The following is a 14575-nucleotide window of genomic DNA, read 5'->3' as shown; positions in this document are numbered from 1 at the left end:
GAACTCCCGCTCTCCCCAATATGGCGCATACAAAACCTCAGTGCCCTTTCTTCCACGTATTTTATTTGCACTGTTCTTAGCGTGTGAAAGATGTCTGCCTGCCACTGAGAGGCTCCTTATCTTCTCGGCGCTCAACGCCTTAGAGTAACTGCAGTTCCCCTTACGGTATCAGAAAAGAGTTGCTTTCCTCTAGAATTTCAAAAGAAATCTTAAAATACAGATTGAACATGGGCTTAGAGAGGGAGGCCTGGAGAAAGGGGACCAAAAGGAGTCTGTTTCCAAGAAAGGAGGGGGCACAAGAGCTCACAGAGGCTCTCTTCCCCACGAGGCGGCCTGGATCTCGGCAAGGTATAGCGCCCCCGAAAGGCAGTGTGAGGCTGGAGGCCTTCAGTCTGCACACCCGTTCCTTCCAGCTCTAAGATGGGTAACTTCTGCCAAAGCCCCTTTCCTTGGCTACATGTAAACCCAGTCCCAAAATGACATCAAGAGGTGCTAATTCTTTAACAATCATTCCACTGTCCTTTGAAGAGGATTTTTTGGTGGGTCTTTTTGTCCTGGCATTTACAGCTTACAGGTAATTGGAGAGATGCTGAAAAATGAAGTTTCTTTACAGAATGTCTAGCTTTGCCAACAAAAGAGCCACAACAAGAACTGAGGTACTTGATCAATTAATGACCTGCAACACTCTCCATAAAAACCGCCTGCCAGGGAGAAAAGCACAGTAACTGAACACAAGTACACAGCCGCCACCTGACTGAGCTCGAGGACCGCCATCGGCTGCTGAGGTCATTCACTGTGACTTAGAGACACCGGTTTGTGACGCCCACGCCTCTACCCTGGGACTCGGACGGAGCTCCTGGGACACTGACTGCATGTGCGTGACCTTACCTGACCTCGAACGTTCCTGTGACACTGTGCGTCTCTGGTCAGCTCTTTGGTCTTCACACCCCTCACCAGCAACAGTTTGCACATTTCTAAACTACATCCTCAGTGGTGAAAAGGAACATGAAGTTTTACGGGCAAAAGGAAAGAACTCTTACCTAGAAGCAAAATTGTCACTCATGAACACAATGAGAGAAAAGAATTATAAACGGATCACTCTGTGAACTTGCAACTTTGATATACGGGTAAAGAGATCCACTTAGTTAAGATTCCTACTTACAAAGCAGACATAACTCTAGACTCCATGGTAAACACCACCATTTGGTCTCAAGCCAAAAGTAAAAAAGTTCTCTGCTTAACACAAAACAAAACAGCTCCGTAACCTACATAAATTATTCTTTTCTAATCACTATTTTTTCAATTTTAATTGATTTAAACAATCATACCCAGTGTCTAATCAGATCCCCAAACCACAGATGTTTAGCTATTTAGTTAATAAAGAGTGAGGAAAAAATTAGACAATTTTGTTCCCACCTGGCAGAGTAAAAGAACATAGGATATATATAAAAGGAACTTGCACAGGGTCATTTTATATTCTATCCAAATGTAACAATCTGTACTTTTATATACCTTTACCAAAGCCTAATGGGAATTTTATAACTACACTGTTCTTAGACTGTAATGAGGTATTCTACTATGTAATTCCCTCAAAATTCAAAGGAAAAAAGAAGACTCTAATGGAAAACAGGGAAAGACACATGTATAGCAAGAGATTTATTTCCCAGCCATTTTACTATAAAAATGAGCTTTAGGACACTGACAATCTTCATTCAGAATAAAGAAAATAATGCCTTTCAATTTAGCCCAAAAGCAAAAGTAGTTTTATACTTTTTATCTTTTAAATCAAATTGGTAGCATGTATCTTGACGGCAAAAAGCCATAAAGATTAAAAAAAATTTTTTTTAAAGAACAGAATTCATTTTTTGTCCAATTAGTGTAAAAGTATTAGAAAAATAAGTCCACAAAAAAGGCTCTAGATAGTAGCCCTCACAAACAAAATTCAAATCCATGGTTCTTAGTCAAAAAACATGTTGACAATAACAAAAAGCCAACTACTATAATTTAACTAATTTCAATACGACTGCAGAAACACAGATTAAATTCACTCAAAAATTCCAAATCTGTTTTGATTGAATTCCAAGCTCTCCAACAGCCGGAAAAGTCACAAGTTGACCAACATGAGTTTTGCCCCTTTTTGGATCATCTACCCAACTGCAGACAGAGACCCTAATGAGCAGGGTTTGCATAATGCAGAAAGAGAAAATGCATACCTAAATAAGTGAATCCTTGATAGCTTCCAAAAACTGTGAGAAAATATTTATAATAAAGCTTATAACACAAGCCATTATTTTTCTACTTGTTGGCTGGATAATATAAATGTTCGAAGAAACAGATTCATTAGACTCTGCACAGAGCTCAGTCGTGAAAACCAGTGAAAAATGTGCCATAAGAATAACAGAACATTTAAAATCATCCTTTTATCTCTCCTGATACCCAAAATATATGCAAACAATATTTCCATGTCTTGAACAAAAAGCTTTATGGACTTACGGTGCTTCAAAATACACAGTACCAAGATAGTGAATTACCACATTTTTTACTGTGTTCCAAATTAAAATTCTGTTTTTTATGGACTTGGCCTTTGTTATCTTTCAGATAAAAAAGTCTGTTATTGCCATCTCAAGGTGTATAAAACTCAGGTGATGAGGGTCTCTGTCATTTTCTCTTAATCCAACTCCAAATTCGACCTTTACCCAGAGAACAGGTGTGTGCTGTGCCTGTAATTTATCAGAGTGAAGGGCCAGGCAGAAAGGCTACCAACAATAGGCGGCTAATAGAACCAAGCACTTAGTGCCTAGAAAGCAGTTCTTTTCCCTACCATACTTTTATCTGCCAGTAGCAATGGAAAGATAAAGAACGATGGAGGTGAAGGGAGTAATATATTCATATTCCTTCAGGTTTTTTTAAGATACTGTTTTTATACTAACAGTCTGCCAGAAGCTATTATGTTATAAATTCCTTTCTCAGAAATTCTGTTGCGCACATTCCAATTCAACCTATGATATGGATATGAAAACAGTCATGACAGCATTTCCACTATGGCAAATCAAGCCACTTCACACAACGATAAATTAAATAAACCTTCAAGAAGGAAATGATAAATGAAAAGAGCACATTTCTTTATATGCCAACTATATGGAAACTCCCATGTATATCCTGCATTTGTCTTCTTGGATTAAACTTATCTAATTGAAAAACGTGCCAAGAATCCATTTACTAGGTATGAAGATGTACTAATCGGGTAATACAACAGCACAATAAAAAGAGGCCGAAGCTAACATAAGAACAATGCCCACAGTCTAACAGATAATGACGATGCAGCAGTGTAAATCTTAGACCCACAGTGGCTCTTTAGAGTCCGGTGAAATTCCTAAATGTGTCTTATAGAAAAACATTCATAAATAAATAAGTAAAATGAAATTCCTAAATATGTCCATACACATATTTAAATTAATAAATAAATTAATAAGATAAAGTAGCCACAAATATTTCTACTTCCCCCAACACTAAAATGTAATTTTAAATATTCTAATACTTCAAAAAATTTTTTGAACATTTTTTTAAAAGAAAAAATTAGAACACAAAAATACACTAGCATGTCTGAAAAATAATTTCAAAATGTTATTTAAAAAAACACTTCATGGTATTCTTTTCTTTTCTTTTCTTTTTTTTTAACAATACAAGATTTTATCAAATTTTCCTTTTTAAACTCACCCATCTGCTCCACAATCTCTGGAGGAAATACTCGGGACGCAAACGCTCGTCGAAAAATATCTGAAAACTCCTTGTCCAGACCTCCTATTCCCATTTTTTCAAAGTTCCAGTCAGGATTGATGATAGATTGGCGATTTTCCTTGGTTTTCGCTTTGCCTATGTCAAACAAAGGTAATCAAATGTGAAACAAGAATTTCATTACTAGGTGAAAAAAGACAGAAATCGCTGGGCGCTCTTAATGCATAAAGAGAAGCTATCCTATGCAAAGATGAACATGCTTTTAGCTGGTTTTCTAATAAGAAGAATGAGTTTTGCTATGTTAACTAGTTGTGTGGACCCACTCAGGGCCAGTAAAACATTTCTAAAATGTCTAAACTCATGCAGTAGTCCATCTGTAATCAATCAGTGGAGACTGGTCTTATTAACCTCTAATCCTAACCAAGTTAACTAACTCGGCTGATGAAAGCAAACACCATATGTACATCTGATGAAGACAACACTAGCTGCTAGAAATGCAACTGAAATCTAGCAATCCCTCAAGGATCCTGAAGCAAGTATATTTCAAAATACATGTATTTATCTAGATTAAGTTTGTAAACCCCTTAGCCTGAAAAGATGCACTGAGTAAGTCTGATGTCATTTGTTTTTTTCCCCCACTTGCACACAAAAGTCTAAAATTATCCTAAGGTCTTAATGATTTCAAAATTAACATTTCCTAATTTTCAAAGATAAAAACGACCTAAGTTAAATGTCATAGTGCCACCTAAAGTAACTCAAGAGAACCACATTAGCCATCTCAAAAACAGTAAAAGTGCCTTAATACACTCTACGATAAACAAAAAATAAAGTGATACAGTTTTTTTTTTTTAAATTAGGGAAGAAAACGTCACATTAGAAAAAGTTTACCTAGTTGGTGATTTTATGGTCAGGGTTTTGTGGTCTCATTTCCTTTATGAAGCTATGAAAAATATATTTCTTACACTCTACTGCCCTCTTGTGGGCATGTTAAATCAATACACAATTTTATTTATCAATGGAAAAAAGCCCATCAATCACACCTTTGCACAACTTAGAAATACCCACATTGTATGAAAGTCATGCAACTCCCTTAAGATAAGATACCTTAACAAATGGTGTATGAAAGGTGTGTTAAATACAAAGAAATCATTTCAGAAGTGTACTGGATCAATAATAGGAGATTCTGAAAAATCTGATCTCCATAAGACAACATACATAATCATTAAAAATTATATTGTTGAGGTGTATTAAGAGGCTTAAAATATGTTAAGCAACAAAATGAATTATAAAACATTATGAAAATAAAATTTTAAGGGCGCCTGGGTGGCTCAGTGGGTTAAGCCGCTGCCTTCGGCTCAGGTCATGATCCCAGGGTCCTGGGATCGAGTCCCGCATCCGGCTCTCTGCTGAGCGGAGAGCCTGCTTTCCTCTCTGTCTCTCTCTCTCTCTCTGCCTACTTGTGATCTCTCTCTGTCAAATAAATAAATAAATAAAATCTTTTAAAAAAAGAAAAGAAAAGAAAAGAAAATTTTAAGATTTTAGAGTGTGTGAGTTGTTCTTGAGTGAATATCAGTAATTTATAAAACAAATATTTTATTGCAAAATTAAGAAAAAAGCAGTAAAGAGGGAATGATAATTTATGGATCAATAAAAAAGGTCACATATTTGAAAGTGAATAACCTTGGAAATAATGGTATGCAACCAGCGAAAATCCTCTGCTTTGTACTTGGGAAGACATCAGCATAGTGAAAATCACCCTGAATCGGAATTACCATACAGGCATCATCATTCTGGTTGAGTTACTTTTCTTAGAGTCCAGTCTGCGTTACCTAACAGACAAGAGTAGGACTGAGCTATGAATCTGTGGAAAGACTTTCCTTACCTGCACAGTCACCATTTAACTCAGTCACTAATAGAAATGATGCTAATGTCATATTTAACACACCACCAAGTGAGGGGCAGTCTACAAATAACTAACCAGTTCCCAATGTGCATACAGACACATTATGCACCAAGGTGTATGAAGACAGTGGAAGCGTAAGGAACTGTCAGGGACCAGAGAAGACTATGGAAACTAAACAACTAAATGCAATGTGAGATTCTGAATCAGATCCTAGAACAGAAAGGACATAATGAAAAAACTAGTGAAACCCAAATAAAATCTGTAGTTTAGTTAGTAGCAACATAGCCATGTTAACTTAGTTTGGGTAACTGTACTATGATTATTGAGATGTTAACACCAAAGAAGCTGGCAAAACATACAGGACCTCTCTGAACTATTTCTGCAAATCTTCCGTAAGCCTGAACTGATCTCAGAAATAGAAGTTTAAAAATTAGGGGCAACTGGGTGGCTCAGTTGGCTAACTGTCAGCTGGCTAACTGCCGTCAGCTCAGGTCATGATCCCTGGGTCCTGGGATCGAGGCCCACACCCGGCTTCCTGCTCAGAAGGGGAGTCTGCTTCTCTCCCTGTCCGTCTGCTCCTTCTTGTGTGCTCTCCCAAATAAATAAATAAAATCTTTAAAAAAAAAGTTTAAAATTAATTTTATTCTGTATTTTCTTCCAGATTTTTAGTGTGATTACTAGGAATTTAAAAATTACACATAGAGCCCACATTCTGTTTTTAATGGACAATGATGACCTAGTGAAGGTTTAAACTTTATTTTTTTAAAGATTTATTTATTTATTTGAGAGAAAGAGAGAGAGCGAGCCCAAGCAGGGGAAGCAGGAAGCCCAAGCAGGGGAAGCAGGAAGCAGAGGCGGAGAGAGAAGCACGCTCCCTGTGGAGCAGAGAGCCCGGTCCAGGGCTCGATCCCAGGGCCCGGGGACCATGACCTGAGCTGAAGGCAGATGAGTAACTAACTGAGCCACCAGGTGCCCCAAACTTTTTATCTGTATTGGCACATCGGACAGTGATGAAATACTGCGTGATTTCGTGATAACCCTTCTCAACAGAGGTGCCCTTACTCTCCTCCCAGACTTGAAAATCACGGTAGCCGAGTCACATATGATAACAGAGATAGTCCCACTTTATTCAGACTTTTCTAAAAATTGCAAATCTTACCAATAAGATTAAGTGATGAATTTTCTGCTTTTTCAAATGCAACTTGACTGTTTCCAACAACCAGTCCTACTTCAATCTATATAGAAAGACAATAATTAGTAGTTAGCCTAAGAGTGAACTTCTGGACTTCTCATAGCAAGGCCAAAAATGAAGGGGAAGTAAGATCTCTTTGAGCAAAGCAAGTCTTCCAAACTATCATCTAAATTCCATTTATTTTTGTCCTAATCACCTTCTACTATTTCTACTTAATTTCAATGCAAGTATCTTTTGATAATGCCTGACTTACAGTTATTATTTATGTACAATAATTATCTGCATTCAACCAGATTACAAGTACACATACAAACTTCAAATTACTATTAAGTCTGCAATTAAGTGTAATTCACACTATATTTTGATAAGTGTTAGCTATAAAAGCAATGTTTTCTTCCTATTACCTAAAAAGAAAGAGTACATACAATGAAAGAAAACACTGAGCAAGAGAATGGCTAGAAATGTTAAATTAATCTTCACAATTCACATCACAGTGATTATTAGAAATAAAACATACCTTCTGTCTTTTACCTGTCGCAGGCTCTCCCTTCAAGATGCTAGGATCCATGGCTTCAATGTCCTTTACCAGCAAACCAAAAAGCTTTTCGTTGAAGCTAAACACAAGCTATGTAGAAAAGAGATAAGGGGAGAAAAATCACTTCGTGATATAATGGCGGGATTCTCACATCATCACCAGTGTTTTCCAAATGCAGGGAAGGCAGCTTTCTTCTGTATATCCCTCTCAAATCTGCTCCACAGGCAAACGACTCACACAGGCAATGAGAGGAAAAGGGAACTAACACTGACTATCTTCATGTGCCAAACAAACACTACAGGATGTCCTATACTTAACAGTCACGAACTCTCTTGGAAACAGGTAGTCTTCCTCAGTCTTACTAGCAGGGGAGCTGAGATCCAGAGAGGGCCTAAGCAACGGAAGCCAGAGTCCTAGTCAATGACAGTGCCAGGATTCAAGCGTGGGTCCTGGGTCCATAACTCGAAGATTCATGCCTTTCTTTTTTTTTTTTTTAAAGATTTTATTTATTTATTTGACAGAAAGATTACAAGTAGGCAGAGAGGCAGGCAGAGAGAGAGAGGAGGAAGCAGGCTCCCTGCCAAGCAGAGAGCCCGATGCGGGACTCGATCCCAGGACCCTGAGATCATGACCTGAGCCGAAGGCAGCGGCTTAACCCACTGAGCCACCCAGGCGCCCCAGATTCATGCCTTTCCACCACCAATACAAATCCCTGCCATACAAGTTCACAGACAGTTTCTCAATGCTCATTCATTCACCGAGTATTTACTGAGTGCCTTCTACAACCTAGGCCCTCTCTGCTGGGATGTAACGATAACGACAGCAGGCAAAGCTGACTGCCAATCCTGCCACTACTCATCACTACAAATGGGAATTAATACAAGAACAGTGATTTAGAGTGAGATATTTATTTCTTCTCTGCATTACGGAGGATTTTTCTCTCATGGGTTTATAGACATCTGCATGTTACTGGGTTTTGAATGATTACAAATACCAAAGCATCTTCTATTAAAGTAGTAATGTTAAAGGAAAAGGTAAAAAACAATGACGTTTAGGTAAGCAATTTCAGCATCATTATTCATCAAAAAGTATAGGGGTCCAGAAGGAGTACAGCACAGCTCAAAAAGCAATGGACAGGTGGTCACCAAATGATCAGTGAACTGTCACCTGGGGGAACCTCCCCGGACCATCTAATCTCAAGCAGCAACCATGCTGGTTCTCCAGCACATTGTCTCATTTTACTTACATGAAAACACTTAACAGAGCATGGCAGTTCTTCCTTTTTTTTTTTTGTCTTCCCCAACTAGAAAGTAAGCTCTGTAAGAATAGGAAATGAGTGTATTTTGTTCTGAGCTGCTGGGACTAAAATAGTAGCTGAAATATACTACGTTATCCAGTAAGTATTTGTTCAATTAATTAACTGTTTGGTTAACTAATGGGTTCTTGTCTCAGCTATGGCCCTGGCTGTGTAGCCATGGGCACATCATTTACCTTCTCTGAATTTAAAAATTACTCATTTGCAAAATGAGGAGGTTAGACAAGATAACCTCTGAGGGGGGGGGGGGAAGATAAACTCTCAGGTTCATCCCAATTCTAATACTCTTAAAAATAATAATAAATGCAGGGACACCTGGGTGGCTCAGTGGGTTAAAGCCTCTGCCTTTGGCTCAGGTCATGATCTCAGGGTCCTGGGACTGAGCCCTGCATCGGGCTCTCTGCTCAGCAGGGAGCCTGCTTCCCTCCCTCTCTCTGCCTGCCTCTGCCTACTTGTGATCTCTGTCTGTCAAATAAATAAATAAAATCTTAAAAAAAAATAAATGCACTATAACCCTTTTCTATCACTGACTCAGTTTCACTTGTGAAAGTTTATCATAATATAGGGATTATCCAGATGCCTGGTCTTGTTCTTCCAGATTTATGCCATTACACTTAGATGAGAGAATCCAAAGAAGTGACACTCCTTTCATCCAAAAGCTAGTTCTTTCTACCACTTCTCTCACTGCCTGTTCCGCATACTCCCCCAGATGACAGCCTGCAAGGACAGTCCAGGTAAGTCACTAGAGATCAGAATGCCATAAGCAGCGATTCACAAACTTTTTGGTTTCAGGGTCTCTTTACATTCCTAAAAACTTTTGAGAATCCCCAAAGAGCCTTTGTTTAAATGGATTATATCCACTGGTATTCACTATAGTAAAAATTAGAACAAGAAACTTAAAATGTATTTGTTAATATAAAAATGACAATAAATTTACTATGTGTGAACATAAATGACATATTTTTAACTTATTAAAAAAGAACACCAATTTCCAAAATAAAAAACGTAAGTGGAAACAGTGGCACTGTTACATTTTTACAAATCTCTTTAATGTCTTGGTTAAGGGAAGACAGCTGGACCCTCTCATCTGCTTTAACAGTCAGTGTGCCAATGAGCTAGCACACATCACATAGTTTGCAAATCTCCATCGTACATTCATGAAGGAATAAGAGGAAAAAGAGACATAACATCTTGGCATTATTATGAAAATAATTTTGACTTTGCAAACCCCCTGAAAGAGTTTCAGGGATCCCCCGGAGGCCTCTGGACCACACTTTGAGAACTACTGGTATGGGGCTATGAATGAAAGGAGGAAGGAGTTAGAAACAATTAAGAAAAGTCACAAAGCTGGAGAAAAAGTCATGATGAGGTCAAAAGAGCAATGATTGTTTACACATTCAAACAAGCAGCAAATATGAACTCACACAGCTTTTTAAGTAAAATTATGAAAGAACAGAATTTCTTCCTAGGATGTTAACAATATATTAACTGAAGTCCAGAAAAAAAGGCAAGATCAGCATATCAGTTTTAAGGATAAAAAAATCTAGGCTTCAGATGTTCCATGAAAAACCTGAAAATATATACACCTAATTGTCTTAAGATTCTCAAGTTAGTTCACAATCAAAGAATTAAGAATGACTTTTCTAAAGAAATATATCAGTAAAAGAGAAAGCCATCTGAGACAAATGTATGTCCCACATGAATGTCCCACAAAAAGAAAAGTAAGAAATCTGAGACATATAAGTTTGCGGTGTTTCCAAATCCACAGAGGAAAGAGTTGCTATAATTAAATATGACACTGTAACCCTAAAAGCTACTATAGAACTTTTCTGACTGGACTCAGAGGTTCAGTAAACAAATCTCCATCACTTTTTATCACTCAACTGAATATATCTGTCCATATATGAAGCTCTTCCCAATTTCTAAAAAGCAGAATTATTATTTTGGACAACTACAGGGGTTGGAATGCCTATTAAGTGGGAGGAATGAAAGAAATTTCAAAACCACCTGCTGTCCCACTGAGAACGCCTGGTTGTTGAACTGCTGAATGAATTCTGCTGCCATCTTGTCGGTATCATAAGGGTTGGAGTCAATGCTCTTTTTCTGTAGGAAATCAATCTCGATGGTCATTGTGCCAATGCATTGTTTCGCCTTGTCAAATGTATATAACGACACTAGGGGAAAAAAGAAGAAGCATTTTTAAAACCTCAAGGACACCAAACACTTGCTGTGCTGTGGTAATTACAAGTTTCACATAAATGAAGCTTAAAAGAATTCGACCAAAAGGGGGTTTTCCATGGCCGTCACTAGAGGGAGACACAGGCAGAGATTGAAGAAAATAATAGAACCACTGAAGTCTTGCTCCCCTCTGAATTAGGACATATTGAACAACACTCTCCCTCTACTTTTATCCCTCACCGGACTCTCACAGGAAATCACAGCTCTTCCCACACGGTCTCTGCATCTTCCTCCTTCTCATTTAACAGAGGACAAAATGACAGCATGGAAAGTACCAGCGGAGTTGACATAGCAGGCTGCTTTCAAACAAGATTTTTGTTTGACACAAGCAAGAGCTACTATGAGAAGTGTGTGGACTCTATTGCCCTACCAAGTAGGTGTGTAGGACCCCTCCCACCCAAAAAAGGCTTGAGAAACAATATTTACTAGGCGGATTTGCTCCAGAGCAACTTAGAGTTTGACATTTCCTTTTTAATACTATAAGAATATTTATTGAGCACCTACTATAGTCAGCAAACTACAATAAGTACTCCATGCACAACATGCAAAAGAAGGTAAGAACCATGTTTTTAACTCATCTTTGTATGAACAGCACATAACAGCAAAAAACCTAATCTCCATGCTATTAATAAAGTAGGCAAGACAAAGGAATTTTGGAGTTGAAGCCTTTGTTTCAAAAGATTCTGTTAGGGGTCACCTAGGTGGCTCAGTCAGTTAAACATCTGCCTTCAGCTCAGGTCATGATCCCAGGGTCCTGGGATCAAGCACTGCATTGGGCTCCCTGCTCAGTGTGGGGGAGGGGGTAGCTAGCTTCTCCCTCTCCTCCTGGCTTGTGTTCACTCATGCTCACTGTCACTATCTTTGTCTCTCTCAAATAAATAAATAAAATCTCAAATAAACAAAAAGATTCTAAGTAAATCATCTAGCTTTCTGCGTCTTGATTTGTCACATCTGTAAAACAAGAAGATGGAACTATATAAACCTTTGTTTCTTCCATACCCTAAATTCTGTTCTAAACTTATTTCTTATAATCTAGTCACAGTTGAGTTATATGTAAAGATTTTCTACAAATTCTCTGAATGAAATTGCCTGTATAATCATATTTTAATTATTTTGGTTTGCCATTGTAAAGAGGGATACACATAAAGATAAACATTTTCAAAAGCAAGTTAACTAAGAAAGCCAGGATACAGAATAGAAAATTCACTGAAGATCAAAGAATAAGTTCAAATCTCAGCTGAAAGTTTCAATAGACTTTCTTGCCTCCACTTCTGGGTGCTTTGTTCTGTCTTAACATTTTCTAGAAAGTAAAGGTTACACATTAAGTAATTTTCATAAGCAAGAGAGCCTATTTCCTCATATAGTGAAGATAAGTACAGAATGAAATATTTATGTAAAAATGAGCAACTTGGTGCAGCAATTCCATTTCCAGGTGTCTGTACCAAAAAGATTCCTGAACAATTATCTAAAAAGAGATCTATAGAGAGGTTCCTTGCAGCATTATTTGTAACAAACACTGAAAAACACTGATCAGTAGGGGAATGATGAATAAAATGTGGCCTATTCAGAATGTGTAATACTGTACAGCAATTAAAATTAAAACTTCATATATATTTAATTGTATAATTATAAATTATATTGTATGTATATGTATAATTTAAATGTTAAAATATGTATAATTTAAATGTATAAAAGATAGATAGACTATTAAAATATAATATTGAGTAAAAAACCATACTGCAGAGTCATACAGCATGATACCATTCTGTGCATTAAAGACTGAAAAACAATTCTATAATGTCATGATGTGTACTTATGTATGTGTGTATTTACATATACACATACACCTATATGTGTATATACATGTGTGTATCATTTGTGTATCAAGAAACTTGAATAAGTGTATTAAAATATTATTGCTGACTACAGTTTTCTTTTTTTTTAAGATTTTATTTATTTATTTGACACACAGAGAGAGATTACAAGTAGCCAGAGCAGCAGGTAGAGAGGGGGAAGAGGGCTCCCTACTGAGCAGAGAGCCAGATGCAGAGCTTGATCTCAAGACCCTGAGATCATGACCTGAGCCAAAGCCAGAGGCTTAACCCACTGAGCCATCCAGGCCCCCCCAGATTACAGTTTTCAAATGTGCTTTAATTTAAGCTCAGTTTTCCTAAATAGAAAAGACCAAGCTGTTACAATTTCAAAATCTGCGGGCAGTACCATGGACAGTACCACGGACAGCAACACAGGCAGCACCATGGTCAGCACCACTGTCAGCCCCAAAGGGACAAATGCCCTAAAGGTTTCATACAGGAGCAAAGAAGGGTTATAAGGTTGAGAATGTTTTCTTATTTTATGATTAATAGAAATCTAATGCCAAAGACTAATAAAAATTATTTTTATAAGCAAAGAATGATATAGGCAGTCCCTTGAATAAACAGACATTACAATAAAAGGTATATACTATAATGGTCAAAAATGTGTTAACTGGACATCAGTCTGTAATACCTTTTTTTTTTTAATTTGACAGACAGAGATCACAAGTAGGCAGAGAGGCAGGGGGAAGCAGGCTCCCTGCTGAGCAAAGAGCCCAATGCAGGGCTCAATCCCAGGACCCTGAGATCATGACCTGAGCCAAAGGCAGAGGCTTAACCCACTGAGCCTACCAGGCGCCCACAGTCTGTAATACTTAAATATGAAAATGACTCTTCTATAAGAGTCCTTCACACTAAGATTACTGACTTGACTAAAAAAAATTCTTACCTTACAGACAAAACTCCTTTTCATAATCTTTGAATTAGCACTCCCCTTCATACCACATGTCCTATCCTATCTGTGCCCACATTGCTACTTACACTGAAACCGCTTTCTTCCTTTATGGCCATAGCATCCACAACACTCAGGCCCCCAGACTCTTCACTGTCTCAAGCTACCTCTACCTTAGTCCCGCCTAATCACTTAGTTTTATAATTTTGCTCCTTGTCTGTCTGATTCACTTAAAAAAAATTATTTTTAAGGTTTTTTTTTTAAAGTAATCTCTACATCCAACATGGGGCTCAAAACCACAACGTCATGATTAAGAGTCACATGCTCTAATAACTGACCCAGCAGGGGCCCTGTTTGATTTGCCTTTTAAAGAACTGACTTTACAATCAAGACAACCATTTCTGGTAGCAGAAGAATGCTTTAAACACAATTTAAGTAACAAAACACATTTCTCAGTTCATCAAGACTTATAATCTTGAATTTTCATACCTTTTCATAACACAATTTATCTATATTAAAGGTTAAATTTAGGCACTCTCTTAACTATATTTAGAAAAATAAGTTTTGGGCTCCTGGGTGGGTCAGTGGGTTAAGCCTCTGCTTTTGGCTCGGGTCATGATCTCAAGGTCCTGGGATCGAGTCCCACATCCGGCTCTTTGCTTAGCAGGGAGTCTATTCCTCCTCTCTCTCTCTCTGCCTGCCTCTGTGCCTACTTATGATCTCTCTCTCTGTCAAATAAATAAATAGAAAAAAGAAAAAAAAGTTTGAAGAAGAAACCTATGCTACATATACACTTATTTTCCCACTAGATTTAATAAGCATACATTTTTATTTCTGCCAATGTCTATAAACAAGGAACCCTGGTTTCATGCACTGACCTACTTCACTCTA

General features: G+C 37.7%; 1 protein-coding gene across 1 annotated transcript in view; it reads right to left on the bottom strand.

The window, feature by feature from the left end:
- NSF (N-ethylmaleimide sensitive factor, vesicle fusing ATPase) overlaps positions 1-14575 on the bottom strand; it is a 151068-nt gene that overhangs the window by 96489 nt on the left and 40004 nt on the right. The window contains exons 5-8 of the mRNA XM_044247713.1: positions 10688-10854; positions 7348-7455; positions 6798-6873; positions 3718-3873 (exon numbers count right to left, since the gene is read on the bottom strand). Coding sequence (XP_044103648.1) covers positions 3718-3873; positions 6798-6873; positions 7348-7455; positions 10688-10854 — 507 coding nt within the window. The remainder of the gene's footprint in view (positions 1-3717; positions 3874-6797; positions 6874-7347; positions 7456-10687; positions 10855-14575) is intronic.

This window comes from Neovison vison, chromosome 5 (genome assembly GCF_020171115.1).
Source record: "Neovison vison isolate M4711 chromosome 5, ASM_NN_V1, whole genome shotgun sequence".
Lineage (NCBI taxonomy): Eukaryota > Metazoa > Chordata > Mammalia > Carnivora > Mustelidae > Neogale > Neogale vison.
Note: the sequence above shows the minus strand (reverse complement) of the source record. Positions and strands in the feature narration are given on the sequence as shown.